At 44.3% G+C, this 26,185-nt stretch overlaps 1 protein-coding gene across 10 annotated transcripts in view; it reads right to left on the bottom strand.

Moving 5' to 3' along the window:
• NRG1 (neuregulin 1) overlaps positions 1-26,185 on the bottom strand; it is a 763,523-nt gene that overhangs the window by 155,018 nt on the left and 582,320 nt on the right. For 9 of the 10 annotated variants that reach the window (XM_048851616.2, XM_048851621.2, XM_075128909.1 and 6 more), the window contains one exon: positions 18,472-18,522. The exons of the other annotated variant lie outside the window; for it this stretch is intronic. In XM_048851616.2, the coding sequence (XP_048707573.1) occupies positions 18,472-18,522 (51 nt within the window). The remainder of the gene's footprint in view (positions 1-18,471; positions 18,523-26,185) is intronic. 10 annotated transcript variants of the gene reach the window in all.

Genomic DNA, 26,185 nt, shown 5'->3' on the forward strand with positions numbered 1-26,185 from the left:
GTCTCAGAGCCCGGGTCAACTGACTTGGGCTCACAGGAATCACACTATGAGGCTAAAAATAGCAGTGTAGATGCTCTGACTTGGGCTGAAACCCAGGGAGCGGGGAGGGTCTCAGAGCCTTGGCTCCAGCGCTAGCAGGAAAGTCTACACTGCTCTGTTTAGGCCTGTAGTGTAAACTGGAGTCAGTTGACTCAGGCTCTGAGACTTGTGGCCATGGTTTTTTCTTTTCTTTTTGCAGTGTAGCCAAGCGATAAGAGTCGTGCTCTGGTGTACTGTGTCACCACAGTGCTCTTGCTCAGCTCCTGTCTTCTATGGTGAAATTCACTTATTCTGTTGAGGGCCAGTGCAAGGTCTTGTCTACACAGTGACTTAACGCGCAGCAAGCCAGGGTGTGAATCTTCAGTGCACTAGCCTGCTAACTGGCTGTGTAGACCCTGCTACCATGCACTAACAGTTCCATAGTGCACTGGGATGTACTCCTATTTCAAGTAACCACCCACGCCCTGAGGAGGTGCTGTAGAGAAGGATTGTGGGGAAAGGCCTGTTAGCTTTCTACATGTCACAGAAAGTGCTATTTCAGTACTTGGCAATTAATACGCACAATTACCTGTACATAATAAGCAGCACAAAATGATTTATCCAAGTGCTTTGCATGTTCTAGAACATATTTTAAGGGAAAGAAAGCTATCAGAAGGAATGGAGGGAGAGAGCTGTTACTGAACATTTTAAGAAAGGGCTCATGGGTTAGATTCTGATCTCGTCTAAATGAGTTCAGTGGAGTTACTCCAGATTTACATGGGTTTAAATAATAAAAACATGTTAAAGGAATACAAAATACAAAATAATGAATGGTAGAGAAAAGGTAAAATCTGGCACTCCTATTTACTTTCTTATAATGGAAGAAGAAGAGATGACATTCAATTACACTAATATACAAAGCATTTAAATCTGAATGTTTTTAACTCAACTCAACTCAACCAGCTTGTGGAACTTATTGCCACTAAATATCCTTGTGGGTAAGTGCTCAGTAGAATTCAATGACATATTAGACATGGATAATGAGAACATCCCTGGCTATGTTACTTAGCATTAAAGACATTCAGAAGGAACAACCTGGGGTTGTCCATTGTCAGAGACAGGACACGGACTATAGGGACCATGGGTCTGACACAATATGGGAATTTCTGTGTTCTCCAAGTCTGTGTGGAGACAAGACATATCAATCAGTGTAACTGTCCTGTTAAAAAAAAAACATACCTTCTGGTTTATTGTAGGAAGTTAAATATATTCCCCAGAATGCTGCTTTATCTTTTTCTATTAAAAAATCAACCACTATAGTAATTCACGCCAACAAATGTGCTCACATTTTTAGACGCCAAAGACAGAATCTCCAAAATACCTTGTCAAAAATTTGAACATATTATTAATAATTTCAGTTCATGTAACTTTGAATACTAACAGAGTAAATGTCACTAATAAAACTCAATGTGTGGTCTGTTCCATCCTCTGCACTTTAGAACTTGTCATGATCATGACTTTATTATCTGAGCTTCATTTCTGATGCTAATACCACTCCACGTAGAAATGCATTATGAGAACATAACCTCAGACACAGGATGCTTGCAGATCCAGTCCTGTGCCGAGCCAAACACTTCCACATTCAACCTCTACTCTGAGTTTTAAGACTTTATGGTAAAAAAGCTTTTCCATGCTAAATCTTGGAAGACAAGTTCTCAGGTCTGGAAAAACTCTTCATAACCCCAGCAGGCTTGGGATCAGGAATATAAACCATGGTCCAGATTCTCTGCCCCTGAGCATCATAAAGAATCCAGAATCTGGTGCCAGCGGCCAAGGTTAGAATTCCCTTGGTATAACACCAACTACCCCTCACCCTGATGTAGGTGGCATATCAGGGGAGGGATGGGCCACGACGGGGGCCAGTGCTCATCTGGTCACGTAGGTACCACACCTGCTGTCAGAAATTAGAGAAACCCCTATGCTGCTCTAACTCACACGAGGGCCAGGGCAGTTTGAAAATCAGGGGCCATAAAAAGCTCCCCTCCCCTGGAGCAAGAAGGTCTAGGTGCAGAAGAGAATCCAGCCCTATACTATAATGGTGATGTGAAAGGGCAAATTTGATAACTAAACTTTTAGATTTACTTAATTTCTAATGAGGTCTATACCAGCTCCTTAGATTTGCTTATCTGTAGATCCCTAACAAAGGGGAAATGTCTAACCTAAAAAGCACTGAGTCAGAAGAAAAAAAAATCATAGGAAGGAACATGCAAGACATTATATATTTATATATTTATTGAAGAAAAACATTGACACCCCCTCAGATGCATACATCCATGATTCATAAATCACAATTGATCCAGGGTAGTAGCTTATTTCCTGACAATCTGAATGGGTTGTATGTGCCAACTTGCCATGCATTTCTAAGATACTGCAGATATGCCACTTAATTACCAACTAGTCAACTACCTTTATGTATTCAGAGGGACATACATTATGACAAACAATAGTATTTTTAAGTGATTGTGCTTTAATTGCTACATAAAGTACAGTTGTTTCTCTCTACTCTGTGTAAAAGGTAGAGTTTCATGAAAAGCCATAACATGAATTATAAAAATACATTAACTGCAAACAATCTCCAATAACATTTTGAAAATGAAAGTCACCGGAGATGTAACTTTTCTCATTTGCATCTAATTAGAAGAGGTTACCAAAAGGCAGCTGATTTCACAATTTACAAAGGAAAAAGATGCAAAGTGTGTGAAGGGTAATGTCTATTGGAGGAGAGTTTAGCATAGTTCTCATTGCATTGTAAGAACAGAAGTGCATGGGAACAAGGTTCCTATTAATTCCCATGATTAGAGCTGCTATATATATGGCCCAATGGAGATCCAGGTCATGTCTCAATTGCAATGTTTGGTATCCCCATGATATTGGTGACAGAGTACGCATATTGTATAGGTTCATTTCCAAAGCAGTGCCCCTTGAGCCAATTAAAAATATTTGTGCATCTAGTTCTTTATATATGTGGCTTTGAAAACATAACCCAGAGTGTGTAACTCAATTTTTTTTAAGCAAAAGGTAATATTTCAATGAGTTGCTTTTAAAACAAACATTTGTTTAGAACGATGAACTTTACAAATTATTCCAAACCTAGCAGTGTATCTCGTTATCTTTCTCTATTAATCAGTATCTTTTAATTTATCTTTCAAAGAACAAATCCAAATTGATGCTGGTTAGCAGAGGAAACACTTTGAAGAACTAGCTAGGACATTTTCATTGAAGGCAAAGTGGTGCAAATTCTCTAAATCCTCAAAAACAACAAGGAGTCTGGTGGCACCTTAAAGACTAACAGATTTATTTGCATCTCCAAATAAAATAAATCTGTTAGTCTTTAAGGTGCCATTGGACTCCTCATTGTTTTTGTGGATACAGACTAACACGGCTAATCCTCTGATACCTCTGAATCCTGTTTGACACATTACAAAGCTTAGGTGATGAGGTAGTGTTAAATGTTAATGACCAAAAATAACCTCTTTCACCTACTGCTCACTAATAAACTTTGCCCCTTCCTCTCAGGCAATGGCCTGGCCAGTGATCCATGCATTTATCACTTCCAGACTGGATGACTATAATTCACTCTATCTGAAGCTAAGCAAAGGCTCCAGTTTGTGCAGAATGCAGGTACCCGCCTCCCACACAGGTTAGGCTGCCATCAGCATATATCAACCTTATGCTCCAATCCCTCGATCTGAATCTTCTTCCACTGCCACTTGATGCTAATCCCACAAAGTCATTAATGGATCATCTCCCAGCTACACTAGAGATTGCTTCTTAATGGACTGCCAATACAGTTGCATTCCTTTGGGACAGTGAAGATCAGAAAGCCCAGGATGCACCACATGACAAATGGAGATCCAAGCTTCTGAATCAAAGGGAACACAGCTGTGGTACAAACTTTCAGGGAGAGTGGAGTAACTCAGAGCCAGACCACCTTCAGGAAACATTGCAAGACCTTCCTCTTTGATAAGGATTTCCTACCAGAATCAGAATGATATTGACAAATAGAGCCTCCTCTGAACAGAAAAGAAAGAAAGAAGACTTCATGAAGTCCCCTGGGAACCTTGCTTTTCCAATCATAGGTGGTAGGGGTTCATAAGAGTGATGAGCGCCTATACAAAACCCAGAGGGAGGGAGGGAAGGAGATAGAGATAGATATATAGTAGCTAGAATTCCATTGTGTCGGTCTCCTAAATTTTAGGGCAATTTATAATTACTTAATTAAAACACAAATATTGTTCTTCATGCAAAGCATTTCCACACTAAGTTTTGACTTCTACGAGGATCCGTTTTTAGTCTTTAATTGAGCGTTTTGGGCTCTGTTATGCTTTTTTAGAGTGCAGAGACATTCTTGATTTCAGCATAATGACATATCTTGATGCACCAGAATGTCTGAATTGCTTGTATCCTGTCAAGGTCACATCTTTCGCTGTAATTCAGCGGATCTCTGGTTGGCTAACACCATTGGCTCCGATGGAACTTTATTCCATCTATATTATCGTTATGCCTTGAAAATAAAATTAAAAAGGGGGATAATTCAGAGAAGCCTGCCCCAGTACTACTAGATATTGTAATAACTGCTGTCCAAAAGATGATAGCCAGAGGGAAGCCTAAGACCTTGACTATTTGTTATTGTAACAGTGACAGCTTTAGATTTTTTCCTCCTGTGGAATCCATAATGTAGCAATAGAAATGCTAAGGTCAAGCCTGACAACATATCCCTCTGCGACAGGGTGTCTATAATTACGCGATCAGCACAGACACTGCTGGCCCAATTTTGGTCATGCTGGTATAAATCAAGCATAACTCTAGTGAAGTGAAAGGAGTTACATAGGTGCAAACCATCCCCAATGTACAGGAGCACCCCACCCTTGGGAGCTAGGGAGGTGTGATTATTCCCATTTTCCACCTGCTGGGATTTTCAAATGTGTTCAGTCTTGGCCTATCTCTGCTCCAACTGAAGTCCATGGGAGTTTTTACCCTTGGAGCAGAGGGGGGCCAATGCTGAGCTTTATGACGATCCCACCCTGAGAGATTAAGAGCCTGATCAAAAGCCCCCTGAAGCCAATACAAGTTTTCCATCCACTTCCATGGGTTTGGGTAGGGTGACCATATTTCCCAAAGGGAAAATGGGACAGCGTGCGGGGCTGGCCCAAGCCGCTCACCAGAGCCCTGCCTCCCCCGGCGCAGGGCTGGCATCACCGCTCGCCTCCCACACGTTCCTCCACACCCCACTTTTTGGACAAAAGTGGGCATTTGTCCCGTTTGCTCTTGCCATCTCAGTTACACATGCCAGCATCAGTCACAGCACACCACACTACACAACTAATGAAGTGAACAAGACAAGAGTCATTCAGCCTAATTCACGACCTTACTTCACCTCGTTCACTGTATATAAAATGGGGAAGACTACAGAATTTCCCAATTAATCCACCAGTTAAAGAAGGTTAGTACAGGCCTGTAATCAGTTAATCAGCCAGTTTCCACACAAAACAAGGTAACAGAACAATGATATCACAAAGAGTGTTGATACCTCCGGCCAATTTCCTAGTGAGACATTTATTCAGTTTGGAACCTGGCATCTAAACAGAGCCTCCAAGCTTTTAGAGTTTTACCTACTGATTTAGAAGCACAGGCCCAGATCTGCAAAGATCTCAAATTCTCACACGCTCTCAAAGAAACTGCGGAATCACCTGATCAACATCCTCTAGAGCAAACAGGGAAAGATTAAGAATGAGCTCTCAGAATTGGATACTCTCATAAAAAAACAACCTTCCACACAAACTTCCTCGTGGCTGGAATTTACTAAAACTAGACAAGCCATTTACAATGCACACTTTGCTTCTCTACAAAAGAAAAAGGACACTAAACTTTCTGAACTACTACATGCTATAAGGGGCCACAGCAATGGTTCCCTCAACCCACCCAGCAATATTGTTAACCTATCCAACTATACTCTCAGCCCAGCAGAAGAAGCTGTCCTATCTCGGGGCCTCTCCTTCTGCCCCTCCACCCCCACGAACATGATACAGTTCTGTGGTGACCTAGAATCCTATTTTCGACGTCTCCGACTCAAGGAATATTTCCAAAATACCTCTGAACAACATACTAACCCACAGAGGCCTCCCTACCAACATTACAAAAAGAAGGATTCTAGGTGGACTCCTCCTGAAGGTCGAAACAGCAGACTGGACTTCTACATAAAATGCTTCCGCCGACGTGCACGGGCTGAAATTGTGGAAAAGCAGCATCACTTGCCCCATAACCTCAGTCGTGCAGAACACAATGCCATCCACAGCCTCAGAAACAACTCTGACATCATAATCAAAAAGGCTGACAAAGGAGGTGCTGTTGTCATCATGAATAGGTCGGAATATGAAAAAGAGGCTGCTCTGCAGCTCTCCAACACCACTTTCTACAAGCCATTACCCTATGATCCCACTGCGAGTTACCAAAAGCAACTACAGCATTTGCTCAAGAAACTTCCTGAAAAAGCACAAGATCAAATCCACACAGACACACCCCTGGAACCCCGACCTGGGATATTCAATCTACTACCTAAGATCCATAAACCTGGAAATCCTGGGCGCCCCATCATCTCAGGCATTGACACCCTGACAGCAGGATTGTCTGGCTATGTAGACTCCCTCCTCAGGCCCTACACTACCAGCACTCCCAGCTACCTTCGGGACACCACTGACTTCCTGAGGAAACTACAATCCATCGGTGATCTTCCTGATAACACCATCCTGGCCACTATGGATGTAGAAGCCCTCTACACCAACATTCCACACAAAGATGGACTACAAGCCATCAAGAACACTATCCACAATAATGTCACGGCTAACCTGGTGGCTGAACTTTGTGACTTTGTCCTTACCCATGACTATTTTACATTTGGGGACAATGTATACCTTCAAATCAGCGGCACTGCTATGGGTACCCGCATGGCCCCACAGTATGCCAACATTTTTATGGCTGATTTAGAACAACGCTTCCTCAGCTCTTGTCCCCTAACGCCCCTACTCTACTTGCGCTATATTGATGACATCTTCATCATCTGGACCCATGGAAAAGAAGCCCTTGAGGAATTCCACCATGATTTCAACAATTTCCATCCCACCATCAACCTCAGCCTGGTCCAGTCCACACAAGAGATCCACTTCTTGGACACTACAGTGCTAATAAACAATGGTCACATAAACACCACCCTATACCGGAAACCTACTGACCGCTATTCCTACCTACATGCCTCCAGCTTTCACCCAGATCACACCACACAATCCATTGTCTACAGCCAAGCTCTGTGATACAATTGCATTTGCTCCAACCTCTCAGACAGAGACAAACACCTACAAGATCTCTATCAAGCATTCTTACAACTACAATACCCACCTGCGGAAGTGAAGAAACAGATTGACAGAGCCAGAAGAGTTCCCAGAAGTCACCTACTGCAGGACAGGCCTAACAAAGAAAATAACAGAACGCCACTAGCCGTCACCTTCAGCCCCCAACTAAAACCCCTCCAACACATTATTAAGGATCTACAACCTATCCTGAAGGATGACCCAATACTCTCACAAATCTTGGGAGACAAGCCAGCCCTTGCCTACAGACAGCCCCCCAACCTGAAGCAAATACTCACCAACAACCACATACCACACAACAGAACCACTAACCCAGGAACCTATCCCTGCAACAAAGCCCGTTGCCAACTGTGCCCACATATCTATTCAGGGGACACCATCACAGGGCCTAATAACATCAGCCACACTATCAGAGGCTCGTTCACCTGCACATCCACCAATGCGATGTATGCCATCATGTGCCAGCAGTGCCCCTCTGCCATGTACATTGGTCAAACTGGACAGTCTCTACATAAAAGAATAAATGGACACAAATCAGATGTCAAGAATTATAACATTCATAAACCAGTCGGAGAACACTTCAATCTCTCTGGTCACGCAATTACAGACATGAAGGTCGCTATCTTAAAACAAAAAAACTTCAAATCCAGACTCCAGCGAGAAACTGCTGAATTGCAATTCATTTGCAAATTGGATACTATTAATTTAGGATTAAATAGAGAATAAGTCATTATGCAAGGTAGCCTATTTCCCCTTGTTTTTTCCTACCCCCCCCCCCCCGACGTTCTGGTTAAACTTGGATTTATGCTGGAAATGGACCACCTTGATTATCATACACATTGTAAGGAGAATGGTCAGTTTGGATGAGCTATTACCAGCAGGAGAGTGAGCTTGTGTGTGTGTGTGGGGGTGGGGGGGTGAGAAAACCTGGATTTGTGCTGGAAATGGCCCACCTTGATTATCATGCACATTGTAGGGAGAGTGGTCACTTTGGATGAACTATTACCAGCAGGAGAGTGAGCTTGTGTGTGTATGGGGGTGGGGGGTGAGAAAACCTGGATTTGTGCTGGAAATGGTCCACCTTGATTATCATACACATTGTAAAGAGAGTGGTCACTTTAGATGGGCTATTACCAGCAGGAGAGTGAGTTTGTGTGTGGGGGGGGCGGAGGGTGAGAAAACCTGGATTTGTGCTGGAAATGGCCCAACTTGATTATCATACACATTGTAAGGAAAGTGATCACTTTAGATAAGCTATTACCAGCAGGAGAGTCGGGTGGGAGGAGGTATTGTTTCATGGTCTCTGTGTATATAATGTCTTCTGCAGTTTCCACAGTATGCATCCGATGAAGTGAGCTGTAGCTCACAAAAGCTTATGCTCAAATAAATTGGTTAGTCTCTAAGGTGCCACAAGTCCTCCTTTTCTTTTTGCAAATTCTCAGAAGTGGCTCCTATCGCGAGGCACTTAGATCCATATCGCTTGAGGTGCTATGGCCTGTATTATGCAGGAAGTCAGACTGGATGACCACAATGGTGGCTCCTTCTGGCATTAGACTGCATGGATATTTATTTCACAGGGCCCTGGCATTAGAGTTCTGTCAAGGGAACAGGCCATGAGACATCCTACGGTGCATTTCAGCACTATGAATCAGCAGTGACCTTCGAAAAGCACTCCGTTTGGAATAAGTGGTCATAGCCTTCACCCTGAGGGGGAAATAAATATGGGAGGGACTGTTCTAAGACCCTGAATATCATCTAATCGTATTCAACTGACGAGTCAAGTGCCAGCCTCATGGATTTATTCCTCACACAGAAAAAACATGCAGATGGATAAAGCTAATGTTCTTTAATATCCTTTCCAAGCTGCCAGCTGTATTTAAGCATTATAAACTCTTCCACTTATTCCTCTGCTCCTGCAGTGTCAGCTTCTTCCAACTTTAATAGCACTCAGCCCAATCACTGCTTTTTACCTCTTTGACTTCCACTGGAGAGAGCGGCACAGGAGAGAATTGGCTTTGTATTAATTGTCTGTGAGCCAAAGGATGATGTATACAAACTTTCTCATGGAACTGGCTAATTCAGCTCAGACCTGCAGTGCCAACCTAACTCCCATGGAATGAAAGGAGAACCAAAGATTATAGCTAAAGAAAACGCTGTGAAATTAAGTAGTTAGAGGCAGATACTTAATACCACATAAGGACTGAGAACCAGAGGGCGACTGAAGATTGTGCGTCTCCTAGAGGTCTGAGAAATGTTAACTATTTGATTGTAACTGTTTCCTTTGTGATCCCTTCTGCAACCAGCTTTTGCCCTTAAATAGGAAATGTAAGATTCATTCATATTAATTATCTCAACCTGCCCAGTGTCACTTGTAAAATCCCTAAAGCAGAGACGACAATAAACTCTTGGGGGCTGATTCTGAAATGAACGATGCCGCAGAGTATTTCCCTGACTCAATGCCCCTGCATTGATATTAGGGGCACTGAGCTACTGGAGAGGTGCTGTCTTTCAGATGTGGAACGGGTCCCATATGAGGAGAGATTAAAGAGGCTGGGACTTTTCATCTTAGAAAAGAGGCGACTAAGGGGGGATATGATAGAGGTATATAAAGTCATGAGTGGTGTGGAGAAAGTGAATAAGGAAAAGTTATTTACTTTTTCCCATAATATAAGAACTAGGGGCCACCAAATGAAATTAATGGGCAGCAGGTTTAAAACAAATAAAAGGAAGTTCTTCTTCACCCAGCGCACAGTCAACCTGTGGAACTCCTTGCCTGAGGAGGTTGTGAAGGCTAGGACTATAACAGGGTTTAAAAGAGAACTAGATACATTCATGGAGGTTAAGTCCATTAATGGCTATTAGCCAGGATGGGTAAGGAATTGTGTCCCTAGCCTCGGTTTGTCAGAGGGTGGAGCTGGATGGCAGGAGAGAGGTCACTTGATCATTACCTGTTAGGTTCACTCCCTCTGGGGCACCTGGCATTGGTCACTGTCCGCAGACAGGATACTGGGCTCGATGGATCTTTGGTATGACCCAGTGTGGCCATTCTTATGTTCTTATGTTCTTAATTATGTCCTGAATACTTGTGGTCAGAGATCCTGTAGTACTTTTGACAAGAGCTGGGGTTGTTAGTCCCACTATGCTAGCAAAACTGCAATATGAGTAACTGCCTTCTGCCTATCTAAATTCCCTCAGCTGTTTCAATTGGATACAGTATTCTTCACTTCCTGCTCTGGACTAAATGACTGTGCAGTGTTGCTAGGCACTGTTAAAACAGTTGTGTCGTTTCACCCAGAGGTGTCTGCATTTCAGTGGTAAGTGACGTGATAGCAATATATTTTGTTGGTACGGTAAAGCAGTGTGAGCTCCCTTGGGATAAAAGATGGTAAATAAATGATAGATTATTATTATTCTATTCTGCTTGTCCTCCAATTCTTTATTCTGAGCACATGTACACTGATGCAGGAGCCACTGCACCATCTTCTTTGTATTTCTAATGTAGAGAGAGTATTAAACGTGAACATCTGTTAAACTCAGAATACAGTGGAGTCAAATAAAACTAAGGGAACTCAGAATTAAGACAGAAACTCCATCTCAAAATCTTAACACACCCCAATAAGCCTGTATGTTACAGGGTCTCCAGATAGCAGGTCATCTTACATACACTATGTGCTGCAATAGTTAGACATACGAAAGAGAGAGAGTTTAGAATTGAGTTTCACTCTCAGCTTTGCATTTTATTGCTTGTGTAGATTTTAGTCAGACCTTTATCATCAAACACCTGCAACAATGGTCTAATTATTCCTTAGTCCTGCCTTGGGTGCAGGGGACTGGACTAGATGACCTACTGAGGTCCCTTCCAGGCCTGTATTTTTATGGATCTATGATCAGTGGTGGGTAACTGTTGGGTCTCCTCGCTGTAATGCAATTTCCTTTGCTTTTCTTGCTAGTAGCATTAAAAAAAAACAAACAGAACAAGTAGAATCTCTGAAAACTAGACAGCAGGGTAACTCTATTGGCCTTAATGGTTCATTTCAAACCAAAAATGATCTATTCTCTGAATTACAGAAAAACTAACAGCGAGCAAGCCTTAATCCATTTGGAGGGTTGGGTAAGCATCCAGAAGTCAGAAGGCTTAGCCAAAAGCTATGCAAGCCTCCAAAGCTCTCAAAGTGGGTGTCAACACTGAAAAGTTACTGTAAAATTAGATTCCAGGTTTATTGTTTCCACCCTCCCCTTTCCTCTCCTTCTACCTCCCCCTCCCCCTCCCTGAGAGACCAGCTCTAGCTTGCTCCCTTCACAAACAAAAAATATTTTTTCTTACTGCAACTCAGTGTGTTCATATTTCTGTTGGGTTCTTTCCTTACTAGCATTAGGGAGGCAGTGTGGTTCGGTGGATCAAGCCCTGATCAGAAAGTCAGCAGACCTGGGTTTTATTCCCAGTTCTGCCACCTTAGGTAAGTCACTCCCCTCTCCATGCCTTGTTTTCCCCTCCCACACGTGTCTATTTAGATTTTCATCTATTTGAGGCAGGGACTGTCTCTCACTATGTGTTTATCCATCACTTAGCACAATGGGGCCCAAATTTTGGATTGAGGCCTCAGGGTTCTATTGTAATAAATTATAATTTCCCTCTTGCATCTTTTCACCAATAATAAAGTTCTGCAGATCAAACTACATCCTCACGTATACCCAGGCAACTGTTCTGAAGGCTAGAAGGCTGGCACAGGAGTTATGGAGAGCATGAGCTGGCTTCCTGATTTTTTATTACTGGTGATGATACCAGGAGAGAACCCAGTCTGACTCTAGTTTGAAGGAGTAGCAGAGAGAAAACAACTCTATTTGTAGATGGAGCAAACTGGAATGGAAAGTCACTGAGAAGCAGGGTACATGGAACCCCACAATGTAATTTTTAAAGGGTAGATCCCTAATGTAAGGATGCCCCCAGACTCGGAGAGCTCTCCAAAAACCTCCTGGCTTTATCTCAGAAAAGTCTTCTCTTTCCCATCCCAAAACTCAGTGCCCACCTGTGATAATAGGGATCTGTCCAGCTCTTTGCAGGAGGCTTCATCTCCAGCTCCTAAATCTCACAAGGAAGACTGCATGATTAAGAGTATCCAAAGGACAGTGCATTTGTGCTGTAGATCCTAGGCCCACCTGAGGTTGCTGCTAACTTAGAAGGCAGTGGGGCTCAGAAGGATTATAGTTCAGGAGAGGGTTGTCCTAATTGAGCATCTATCTGGAGAGAAATAATTAGCAAGTGTGCAGGGGAGGTTCTTATCACACACTTTTTACTAATCTTTATGGAGGGGTTGGGTACAATTTGGAGATGGAGAAAGGTTTGGGCCTATTCTTATTTGGCCTGAAGCAGTTCACCCATCACTAGCGAAAAGCATGTGATTTCATTTACAACATTTTAATATGCAGGCTACTGACTAGTGAGACAGTTATCTTTGACAGTGTAAGTTCATATTAACACACTGTAAAACTACAATCTCCTAATACAATCAACATAGTTTTTGCTGTTTAATGTGTATATATTTTAATGGAAGCACAATTTTGAACCTGAGATAGTGTGACAGCCAGAATGCCTTTGCGTGATCTTTGCTGTGTCTGTCTGAATCTGCTCCGCTTAATATGCAGGTTGGAAAATGCATTATTGCACTGTGAAAAACTGGAAAGTTGTGAAGATATCTAGCTATGTCTAGGATGGATTGAACAAATTATTATCTATGGATAGAAGAGATGAGCACTGCTAGCTGACATGTCACATCTCTAAACTGACTATTAGATCTAGCTGGCTTTCTTTTTTTTCCAGTTGTGCATGCTCTTGGATGCATCTTGTGGAATCATTGTGGATGGTTCTCTGAGAACATCCATTCAGTGTGCAGCAGCAGTCAAAAAAGTGAACAGAACATTAGGACTCATTAGAAAAAGGATAAATAATAAGACAGTAAAGAACATAATGCCACTATGTAAATCCAGGGTACACCCACATCTTGAATACTACTTGCACTTCTGGTTGCTACATCTCAAAAAGACATATTAGAATGGGAAAAGGTCCAGAGAACGGCAACAGACATGATCAGGGGTAGGGAACGGCTTCCATATGAGGAGAGATTGAAAAAGACTGGGACTGTTCATCTTGGAAGAGACGACTAAGGGGGGATATGAGAGAGGTCTATAAAATCTTGACTGGTGTGGAGAAAGTGAATAAGGACGTGTTATTTACCCATTCACATAACACAAGAACCAAGGGTCACCCAATGAAATTAATAGGCAACAGGTTTAAAAAAAACACAAGGAACTACTTCTTCATACAGTGCACAGTCAGCCTATGGAACTCATTGCCAGGGGATGTTGTGAAGACTATAACTGGGTTCAAGAAAGAATTAGATAAGTTGATGGAAGATAGGTCTGTCAATGGCTATTAGCCAAGATAGTCAGGGATGCAACCCCATGCTCTGGATGTCATTAGCCTCTGACTGTCAGAAGCTGGGTGTGGACACAGGGAATGGATCACTCGATAATTGCCCTGTTCTCTGAAGCACCTGGCATTGGCCACTGTCGGAAGACAGTATACTTTGCTAGATGGACCATTGGTGTGACCCAGCATGGCCGTTCTTGTCATTTAGGTTTAGGAGAAAATAAAGTGAAATTCATCCAGAGAGCAGAGGGTTAACACCAGGTGCTGCCCTCCACGTCAGATCTGAACAGAGGCTACACAGCAGGGCCATGGGAGGAGCAGCTGTGCGGAAGTTCCTGCACACCCTGGAAGAGTTCTCTGGCCTGGCTCGTCACACGCTTGCACAGCGGGCAGTGATGCATGCGGACGAGTGGACACAATTGGCAGCGGAGGACCACAGCTGCTATTTCAATCCACACAGTGGCACTCAACGACGAGGAAGCCGGTGGTGCTGAAACAATATAAACCAAACTGTAAACCCTGTATATGATGGAAACCACTTCGAGCCACGGGGTGCAGCTGCAGCCTCAGCACCAGCACTTATGGCGAGAGCTGCATTGCTGCCAGATCCTTTCTCCAGGTTGGAGGTGGCGGATTTCACCTTTCTAACCCCCCTCGCACTGCATCCACCTAGAGCCCAAATACTCTGCCTTCTCACACATTGCATGGGTTTGGTCTTTAATGAATGATAAGGCTAGAGTTTATTCCAAAAAGGCATGGGGTTTTCCTCTCTCTTTTTTTATTTTTCAAGAATAAAGACGGTCAAACACCCGGTTAAGTAGCTCACATGGGTTTTCTGAACCAGGACTTCCCGAACAGGACTGTTGAGGATCTATTTTAGGAAAAATAAAGTTGGGGTTTTTGTGGAATCAAGGCCATATGGAAATAATTCCACTGCATCAGTACAGGCATCCCTGTGAGTGAGGAATCCTCATTATTCAGCAGTACCCTTTCAGACAAATATTCTCCCCTGAGGTTTCTATCTTTCCTTTGACTCTCTTACAGGTTTTGACTCTGTTCAAGTCCAACGTTTTCCACTGCTATTGCTCATTAGTTTGAACTAGTTTTACCCCTAGAACATCAAGGATGGCACTTGTTCTATGTGGAAGAATGAAAAAGAGAAAACTCCTCTTCAGTTTCTTCTCTTTCTCCCAACCAACAGGCGCCCTGGCTTCATGACAGCCACCACACCCTCCCACTGTCTCTCCACAACACTTCAAGGCCTCTCACATTTCCATAAACCCTTGTACAACTCCCTGCCACTCTCATGAAGCAGAACCACCTAAGCCCTTCCCAGGTCTGATTTTCCTCTCCCCTCAGCCGCAAGCCCATCTGACTCTTCTGTCCTGCAAACAGTTCCCCCACGCTGATCCCGGCTGAGATCCCAACATGACTGGCTTCCCCTTCTTGATCCCAGCCTCTGGATTACCAGCAGGTCAAAAGTGCTCAGAAACTCTTCCTCGTGCTAATACAGCATACACAGAAATAGTGCCCAGCAAAACACTTTATGGAACATCCATTACACAGAGATCACCCACCCACTTCTCCCCATGCAGAGATTTTGCTGCAGAGCTCCTTCCTGTGCAAGGTTCTGATTATGACTGGTACTCCACTAATTGTCCGGTGCCTTATCACGGCACTTGGTCACTTTAGAATCTCACCACATTATAATTTTACAAGCAAGAATACATCTTTAGGGACACTTTGTAAAATAAGAGCAAGGCCATGCAACACAATATTTGACTGTCATGGCGATGAAGCAGAGCATTTTTACAGCAATTCTCTTAACACTGCAAAGCCAACCAAATTTTCCTTTCTGGTCTTAAGCATGCAGTTAACTAAAAGCACGTGATATCAAGGCACTGAGTTGTCTTGTTTCAGAATTACTTCTCTCTTACCAGCATCATACAGAAAAGAGTCATAGGTTGTGAGGGATTTGTTTCAGGTCACTGCAGCCCTAAAAACAGAAGAAAAATGACTTCCATTCCCTAACTGCTCAGATGACCTCAGCAGCCCTTGCTAATGATAGTGCAAAGGGCTCCAGTTACTAGTGATTTGCTCACTTAGCTCATCCAATCCTGCAGGGGAAATTCTATCACACAGAACTACAGTGAAAAGAAAAATAAAAGCTATAATTCAGTTTTCAGTATTGAATAATAAAAAATAAACTTAATGGATACTATCCTGCAAGTGTAATTTACTTTGAATTTGGAAAACAAACCACCTGACAGCGCTATCACTTGTAAGTTAGTATCATCCATAGATCCTTGCATGATGAAAGAAGATATGAACAGGCTTTGACCTGAATTCTTTTCTACTGATCCAGATGAACCGTTGGATAATTACAAGCACCAATACCTACATTTTAAAAGGGACTAGTGATTTTGAGGAGGGCACCTCAATTTTTGGGTGCCAAACTTGACACACCTTAAAGAAGTGGTGAGCATTTAGAAAGTGGTGAGCACCTGCCCACTGAAAACCAGGCACCCTTAAGATGTTTCAAGTTGGGTCCCCGCAAAAATGAGGCACCTAAAATCTTGCAAATACAGACTAACACGGCTGTTACTCTGAAACCTAAATTACTGGTCACTTAAGAAAATTTAGGCCAGGGCAATGTTCTGAGATTCTTGTGTTTGGCTGATGGTGACACTGCTGGTATGTTTTCTGAAACAACATCTAATCTTCTCAATGTGGTGGAAGGAAAGAGTTTATTTTACCTCCTGTGGCTGTTACAAGATTCATAACAACTACTGTGAAATGGGCATGACCCAGTCAAATCCGGAAAAAACCCTAAACAACTTCATGCCATATATGGGGGCCTAATTGTCAAACATCTCGCCTTGCCATGCCTTGTGTGTCAGTGTCTACCCACATGCAAAGCGAATGTAAAACACGACCATTCTGCTTTGGGAGCGTTTTTTCTACCCGAGGGGCAAGGCTGTAGGGTCTACTTGTGCTCTCTCAACAGTTTTCCTGTTTAATTCTACTGACTTGAATGGAGTGACTCCTCATTTACATCAGTGTGAGAGCAGAATTAGGTTGCGGAAGTCTCAGAGGCTATTTTAAATACCCAGTCCTGAGGATGCCTTTCAGGTGGGTTGTCTTTTTGCCCTGCTGTTATGCCTCAAAAATGTAAGATTCCATTTATTACTCTGACCTTGCAGGCTGAAAGATTTTTGCCAGCCCCTAATTTCTTGTTTTCCCTTGACACACAGTTAAAAGCACCAATCAATCCAATAGCTAGAAAAAAATCTGCTGGCATTAATCTTATTTCTCATTTTAAGTACGGAGAATATTCTGAGTTCCATGTCCAGGCATTTGGCTTTGAAAATGCCATATTATGCTCCTACAGTAGCTATTAAACATGAACTAAGGGCATCTATATATAGTTTGCTATACCGTGCAGAATACATTTTATAGAAACACTTGAACTGTCATGAGGGATCATCAGACCAATGGTCCATTCACCTTGGCAGTAGTCAGTTCCTAGTGGTTCAGAGGAAGATGAGCCCCGCCCCACCAATCGTCCTATCAGTTATACAGTGATGCCTTCCCGATGCTCAAAAGCTAGCTGTTTGGGCCAGGGGTGTCCAGTGGATGTATGGGCTTCTCAACTGTGGCCCTCCAGGGTGCTTGTGGTATGACGACTATGTGCACGTTGTCAGGAATGGAAAAGTGGCTCCCTGAGCTGCAACCTACGATGGCCAAGCTGAAGGGTCTGAATCAGCCCCATCACGACGTGGAGGATGTAGGAGAGCCACCTCCACAGCTGCTTCACACTGCTTCTCCTGCAGCCCCAGGAGCTCTCCTGGGAGCAGTCACAGCAGTTGCTGTCCCTTCCCTGATGCCTCTGCTCAGCACCTCCCCCCGGCTGGCTGCCTCTGCACTGCAGAGGAGGGAGAAGAGTAGCTTTTACTGCTCTGTTGTCCACGTCGCTGCCAGAGCCCCACGAAGAGCAGGGTAGGAGCTCAGCAGGCTCTGCCTGAACCTAAGGGAGCACTCAGCAAAAATGTCTCCCCTCCCCCACACAGCCACCCAGGGCAGTCCAGGGCAGGGGAAACAGAGAAGAAACGGTGAAGCTTTAACATGAGCCAGCTGACAACAGACTTGGAAGGACCCTCAGGGGCCATGCTCCAGATGGGGGTAGCTGGAGCTTTGCACATTCCAGTACCATGTGCTGAGGAAAGGGAGGTAGGAGCCAGAGGGCTTGCTGGGGACTCCCCCACAATGGGGAAATTCCCAGTAGGGGACTTTGGTGGTTTCCTCTCCCTCTGCACTGCCTGAGTATGGCCCCTCGACCTTTCTGAAATAATACGTTTCGCCCTCAGGCTGTAAAGGTTTGACCCTCTCTGGCTCAGGTTCTGAAGCTCAAAGACTGATACAATAGCATTCACGAACACTGACACTTAAAAATATATTGCTAGTCCCAATATGCAAATGGGTTGCTCCCTGTCACTTACTGTATCTCTGGGATAACTTCATTATCCACTCATGGAGCTAGAGAGGAAAATGTGTGTCTGGAGAGCTAGTTCTTAAAGACTTGAACTGTTTGTATGTACTTACAGGAGGAGGCATTAGTCCCTTCTGTTGATGCTTGTATCCCAAACACGGGCTCTGCAACACACAGAAGGTAACAACAAGGTCATAAGGAGATAACAAAAAAAACATCACATTATATTGGAAGATCTTAAACTTATCTTTCCCAGAAAAAAGATAAAGAAAACCATCAAAGGAAAGAAAAAAGAAAAACAACTCCAGAAAGTGAGGCACTTCGAAGTCACTACAGCAAGGGACACTCCATGAATAAACAATTAATGCAAAAATGTCCTTGGAGGGAAACATAAGAAAAAATTGGCAGTGGTAGGAACAACGTTTTCAGCTGCCTGTGACAGAATCAGGGGCCAGCCTCAAAGCAGAGGGCCTGAAAGTGGCCATTCTCTTCTGCGTATTGAGCAAGGAAGTGCCAAGAGCAAGTAACTCTCTAGAACAACACCAAATGGGTCATCAAGGCTACATGTAATAACAGCTGTGCTTAGGGACTGCCGTGACTAAAAAGAAAGCAGCGCCTATGAAAGCCACCAGGTCTGGCCATATCCACAGCCGGAAGGGGGCACAGACACAAACCTGCGCAAGGAAGATATGTTCAAGAACAAAACTGCACGTAGTGGCAGCACAATGTGGTAAAAAAGAAAGACTGAAGAAAAGCAGACTTAAGCGGGCAGGAGTGAATCACAATCTGTAGGGCAGGTGAAGCAACCAGTTCTGGGAGACATATAATGATGGGGTAGACTTCAGAAAAATTACTGGAAGCAATTAGTGTACGGAAGCAGGCTAATGGGTCAATCAAACCAGGCCCAGACCTACTGAGACAAAAGGTACGAGGCCCAAACGCATGCAACAAAACCAGGGCATGTATTTAGGAGTTGCAGAAGATCTACCCATCGAGGGTCTGGCAATACATAGTGTAACACATGAGTACAGTAGTCATATGCAAAGGTGTGCAGGACAGCATCTCAGCTAGAAAGTAACAATACAGAACCCATGCAGAAAGAGGACTTTACTTGTGGTAGCACTAGAATACCATGCAACCAGTGAGAGGAAGACAGAGCCAAGGAATGCCCAGCATTGAACAACAACGCCAAGAATGTATAGTGAGGTTTTTGGTAGACCATTGGGCAGAGGTTAAACACACTGCCATATTCCCAGTAGAGATCACAGGGTCACAGGGTGGGTCACAGTAGGTACACCAGATGAATGAGATATTTGTAGCCCATTGGGGTTCGAGAATAAGGCCCAAAAGGAATAATCCATGTAGAGGGAAACCACACTTGAAGTTAAGGTGACTCTGCAAGTTCCTTCAGCTCCAAAGATACAAAAGCAACACTCCTAGGCAACCAGATGGTGGCAGTCTAAACAGGAGCACTGTACACTAGTCCATCTCCAATCAACAAAGAAGATCTAATGTGCTCATCTGTACTGCAGGGTGTATGAAATCCCAATTATTCTGAAACAGCTAGAGGATTCTGTAATGATTTACAGAGCAGAAGTAGCATAGATCCAGGATTAACAGCTTTGTGGGTATGTTTGGATGTACAAGAGCTGAATAGAGTCATCCCGACCCACCCCGACTCCATACCAACGTAAGATGATCTCCTATGCTAAGTGGCCAACACTCTATTCAGAATTCTAGAGAGACAGTGGCTGGAAACAGTCCCTTGATAAGTAGTCATCAGATTTATGCACTTTAATACTCCCATTGGTGGAAAGTAGTTTTGATATTTACTATTTGGCAATAAATCTGCAAGTGCAGTATTTTAGCAGCAAATGTCCTTTTGAACACCTCAGAGACCACATCATAGCCTCTGCCCCAGTCACAGCAAAGAGGAGAATATTCCTGTGCAGAAGCAGGCAGTGGGAAGAACACAAGTAGCAAAAACACAGTTTATGTGAAGAAAGAAGCGCTGTGTACAGGTTTTGTTCTTACATCACAGGGGGTGAGGAAATGAAAGTGAAGTGCAGGCAAGGGCCAGCATGACACTCCTCTGAACAAAACTGGCTCCAGTGCTTACAGGAGCCCTTGCTATTAACTGTTTGGTCTAACATGTCTCAAGTGAAGCAATACTGACAGCCACACTGAGAACATGAGCGAATCCTGGATCCTCTGATGGGCATTTATTAGACCCCAGTGCCAAGATTTCCCAAGCTACCACATACAGAGATGCATCAAAGGACAGGCTGCAGGCATGCTCAATGCAAATTCTTGTGGTCACACTTTTCTCCTTGATCTAACCTACAAATGTTGTCATCTCAGACTAAAAGCAGCCTTTGCCAAAAAATAGGTTTTCCATATTTGAACATTCAAAAAAGAGGACACTCCACGGGGGGAGGGGGAGAGGGGGAGATTTGCTCATGCCCCCTCCGCCCCGCCCCAACTCCACCCCTTCCCCACCCCCATTCCAACCCCTTCCCCAAAGTCCCCGCCCCAACTCCGCCCCTTCCCTGTCACACTGGACCCCTTCCCCAAATCCCCACACCAGCCCTGCCTCCTCCCCTGAGCGCTCCGCATTCCTCCCCCTCCCTCCCAGCCGTGCAAAACAGCTGTTTCGGGGCGCAAGCGCTGGGAGCTAGGGGGAAAAAGCGGACACTCTCTCGAGTAATCAACATTCACTTTCTTTCTCGAATAATCAACATTCACTCTCTTTCTTGAATGCTCAACTCTTCTTTGAGGAAAAATAATAATGGCAAAATCCCAGACGTTTTTAGATATTTAAAAATTCCTCCCGGATGGCGATTTAAGAACCAAAAAGCTGGACATGTCCGGGAAAATATGGACATATGGTAACCCTACCAGATACGGCATTCCAGAAGAGCTAGCGAGAGACCACAGTCCCTTTGCCAGCCCGGATCTGTGCAATTTCGCAAATCCGTGGGATGTATGTCTTATCCACCCCAGTCTACAACTTCCTCAGCCAGACATGGTAGGAGAGACATGACCATTTATAAAGTATCACTACAGTGTTATATTGACCATCTACCATACAGGGACCATTCGTAAAGTAACACTAATTTTTTAATTTTTTTTTAAAGCAAGACAGTCCACTCTGAGTGCCCCTGGAGCCTAGAAACATGCCCCTCATACGCATGGAACACTTAACAGCAGAGCTGTTCAAGGGCAGAATGCTGAGAGGGACACTCACACCAACTGGGCTACACACAGAAGAGTTCAGACCAGACTGAAACAGCCTCAAAGGTAGTAAAAGCACACACCAAGAATACGACCTGCATTCATGAAACCTGCAGAAGGGCAGTACCAGACTGCAGATCCGGTCAGGTTAAGCCACCCATAGGAGAAAGATAAATGAGGTGCTGGTGACGTGATCACACAGGTCGTAAGGAATCACTAAGGGACAAGAAAGTGTCACTATGAGCTAGCCAGGAACCTAAGTGAGCCACATAGCCACCGAGGACCCACTCTTACATGAATGGGAGATAATCATCGTGTAGCCTGCAAGGAAACATGAACATATGTGACACTGCCATCCTACAAAATGCACATGCACAGGCAGAGAGTCAGACACAGCTACTTGCCAGTTGGAAAGATTCTGTTATGGACCAAGTGTAAAGATGTGTTCCAGCAGCTGAAGTGTTACTAGCAACCTATAACCCAAGAAGAGGTCAGGTGAGCCGCAGCACGCTGAGGGTTGCAGTGAACGACGCAGGACAATGTATACAGCTCAGAGACACTGGAAGTTATGCTTAGCCCCTTCTTTAATTGTTTGCTAAAGAGCACCTCCACGTTAAAGGATTAAAAAATAGTTCACGCCTATTTTAAAGTCACCAATCCAGGGCCAGTATTCAAGTCACTCTCACTCCCACATAATGGAGCTCTGGTTCCAGGCAAATTGTTATATGCAGAATGAGCTAGAGAGAGCAGACCTAGGTCTGAAGAACTAATTGGAGAGAGACGAGACCACTTAATTTGACTTATGTGAGGAAGTTTTTGCTCCTTCTGTTGATACGGGTGTCTTGCTGGACTGCTCTGTAAAACATAAAAGGTAACAGGAGGTTACAATATGGTTTCAGAAGATCCTGAACTCATCATTCTTAGCAGTAAAAGCCAGTTTATCTGTTAAGAAAGGACTGGCTCAAGAAAAAAATTAAAGCTCTAAAAAGCAAGCTCAGACTTCAGCCTCAGGGGGGCAAGGATGCCTACGGCTGTTGACTGTCTACTAGCAAAATAGCTTCCTGGGGGAAAACACAGGATGATCTATGGCTAGAATGACCCTGTTCAAGTCTCTCATTCTCGTCTGGGAATAATGGATCCATGGCAACTGAGGAAAAGCACACAAATGCCTGTATTTATGGAGCAGTTCAATGAGTGTATTGAGTCCTTGTGCTTCTAAGCAGTTGGATTTTGCAAAGAAAGATTTCTGGTCATCCTATTTTACTTGTTCATGAATATATCCAATGGCATCCTCCTCTACTTCATGGAAATCTTCTAACTCACGTGCACAGCCAACTCCCACTCATGGTGGAGGCGGAAGACTCTGCTTTGGAAGCCAGCATTCATGTTGCGCAAAAGTGGAGTCAAGTTGTTGCTATACAAAAGTCCCAGGGAACGACTGCTCTTGGCATAATGCCATAGGCTTCTCCCCACTTTGCTTGTTGATATAAAAGTCGGCGGCAATGGTACATGATAGAACCAGCACTTAGCTCCTTGCTAAATGATTAGCAGAGTGTCTAATAAGTAGATGGATGGCTTTCCGTTAGAGCGGGTTTCTGTGGGGACCCAGAGCACTGAACATCCATATCACAATATGCTATTGTGTTGTCTGGCTGAGTAGAACGCTCTTCAGCACATGTTCCTGGACTGTACATTTTCTGAAGTTGTCTAGACAGTTATCAAGCACTGAGGTGGTAAAGTTCTTTATTGCTGCACAAGTTACAACTCCATTGGTAGTCAATATCCTCATGCTTGGCTGGAGAACGAGAAGGGTCATGGATGACACCATTTCCAGAAGTGTCGGGAACATCCTGCTTAGAATTTTAAGCATGTGAGCTTCCAGAAGATCAGAGAAAAGGAATACAGAAGAAGAACGCAGAAGACACTTGGGAAAAGAACTCCGATAGCCACTGGCCATACTATAGTGTTAGATCTTCCTGAACAACTGTGACGGTGCCCAACTGTTCAGCCCTGTCACATTGTTCAAAATATTCCAGCTCCCTGGGACATTCAGATTGTTCCCATTTTCTGTAGTACTACAAAAATACAGAAATCCCTTATCGAGGCACGAGTTAGTGGAGGGACATCTGTCCACGATTTTCTTTCAAGGCAAATAAGACTACCAGGTTGTTCTCTGTTCTTGATCCTGGTTGCACATGGACATGACCAAGATCAAGAACCAGTCTATGTAATTTCACTCAATGTAGCTGCAATCAAAGCTTGATGTAAGGCCTTTGTATTAGGATCTGTTCACCTTTCTGGCCTCCCTTTTTCACTAGCTCTTCTGTTTGGATTTTTTCCCTTGTGGCCCAGTTTCCTTTGGCAAATTTACTGTTTCTCTGGAACACTTGGTCCACGATTATCTCATGATGCTGGAAAAATTGTTATGAAGTGCTCCCCCACTACTCTGCGGTGGGTGCTCTGCAAATGAATAGTGTACATATGCATATAAAATACTAGGGTCAAAATCTTGTCACACAAGGTCATAGCATGTGAGGGTCCATGGCTGGGCACCAGTAAGGATCTATGCAGCTTGTCAGGGATGGAGACAGTGCACTGATATATAATTTCAGCTGCCCAAACAATTAACTCTTGTTAAAAACGAGAGGGGACACGGCAGGTCTGGCACTTCAGACATCTCTGCATCAGGCCGTATTGGAGCAACATTTTCTTTTCTTCTTAAAGAAACAGTGCTCCATTCAGTGCCTGTGCTGAGCTGGTGGAGCCTGTCTCATCATTCTCGTTACAGGCTGAGCAGTATCAGTCAAAGCTTAGCCCATGTTTCCACAAAGACAGACAGCAAGTTGCATTTGTAGCGGGAGGTATGACCAGAAGCTCGGCACCAACAGGGCTTCCAGAAGAACCACATTCAGAAACCAGGTGGCACAGTCACACAGCATCAAGCGCGGTTCGTAACATTAACAGCTGAAGGTGTAAAACACAACAGCAGCTCATTATTGCTTATCGAGGGCTGTGTGCTGCACCACGGCTGCGATGCATTCCACTCCGCACAACACCTGTAGAAAACAGGCTGAGGAGAAAGAGGAAGGAGGCCTGAAGGTGGCCTCCAGTGCTCGCAGAGGCAGAAAAGCCATAGGCGGTTTTCAGTAGTGGTGTCTTCAGCATTGTGAGGAGCTGGTGATCTGGAGAGTGGCTTCTGGCCCTCTCTTCATCTTCACGTCTTGGTCTCCATCAACAGCAACAATGTGAATAGCCCTGTCCATTGCAATCCTCCCCCTTCCCCCCCACACACATATTCAGGGGTTCTGCAACAATTTCTGTAGTGGGAGTGCTGAGAGCTATTGAAACAAACTGTAAACCCTGTATATGATGGAAACCAATCCGAGCCAGGGGGTGGGGAAGCAGCCCCAGTTCCAGCACCTATGCACATATCCCCTTCCTCTTGGGGCACATCTAAGGTCTGTGAGAGGCGCGGCACTGTCAGGGCTTAAACAAAAGACACAAATTCTTCTCTGAAAATGGAAACATTTGCCTGTTGCTCCTCCACTTCCCTAGGCAAAAACTGCAGAGGGAGAGGCAAGTGAAACGTTGGGTTTTTTTGAGGTAACATGGAAGGAGTTCTCTGAGGCACCTCACTCCCACAGTCCCGGTCCCCCCAGCCAGACCCAGTCTGCGCTCTTTCCCCGGCAGGTGACTGAAGAGAAGGCAAAGACCAGGAAGCGCTCATCAGCACAAACTGCCTGCTGTGTCCTCACTCTGATCCATTGTTCTCATCCATGAAAGCTGTGCCGGGACTGCTGAGAAAGAAGGGCTAACCGCTCGGACAACGAGTGCTATGTGAACTCAGCTGAATGGTCCACTTGCTGGAGTCTGACCTGACATGCCACCCTTTCAAATCATTCCCAAAGGTGGGCCGACACCCATTGTGTCCATGCCTTCATAAGAGCTGGAGGCACAGATTTGACACCACTAATGGATTATACCTGATCCAGCTGACATTAAACAGATGACCGCACAAACCAGGTCAGCAATGCTCTGCTCTATGAACCCAGGCCCCGCTGGCACAGTCAGCTAGCCATGCCTGGAGGAGGAGGGGCTTCACAGATAAATGGGGAAACAGACAGGAAGGCAAAGCGAGGAGCAGAGAAATCCACTCCTAAGCAGTGTTCCCCTCAGGGACTTCAAGAAAGAGGAGGATCCCTGGAATAAAAGGCAGACCCCGTCTCCCTCACAGGCAAAGGGTCCTGCTGGAGTAGAGGGAGTTTCCTCCTCCAGAGCCTGGCAGAGAGATTGTGATGATCCAAAGCTCCAGGAAGGGATCCTAATCATGTTAAGAACAGAGAGTGCCTTTCTCCAGGGATAACTCCTGGTGCCCTCGTCTCATATAGAAGCCACTGGCACATCTCTGCGCTCCCTTTCTGCAGTGTTTTATGGAGAGTATGCGGTCTATGGAGGAGTTTGGTGAGATACCCATTTATGTTTAGTGATATAGTGTATGTATGAAAATATAATCAGACATGGAGGAATTGCTTTTAGCATGTTTCATTCACTTTCCAAGTGATGGCTTTCATGTAGCTCCTGTACAGTACCAAG

Source organism: Caretta caretta, chromosome 5 (genome assembly GCF_965140235.1).
Source record: "Caretta caretta isolate rCarCar2 chromosome 5, rCarCar1.hap1, whole genome shotgun sequence".
Taxonomy (NCBI): Eukaryota; Metazoa; Chordata; order Testudines; family Cheloniidae; genus Caretta; species Caretta caretta.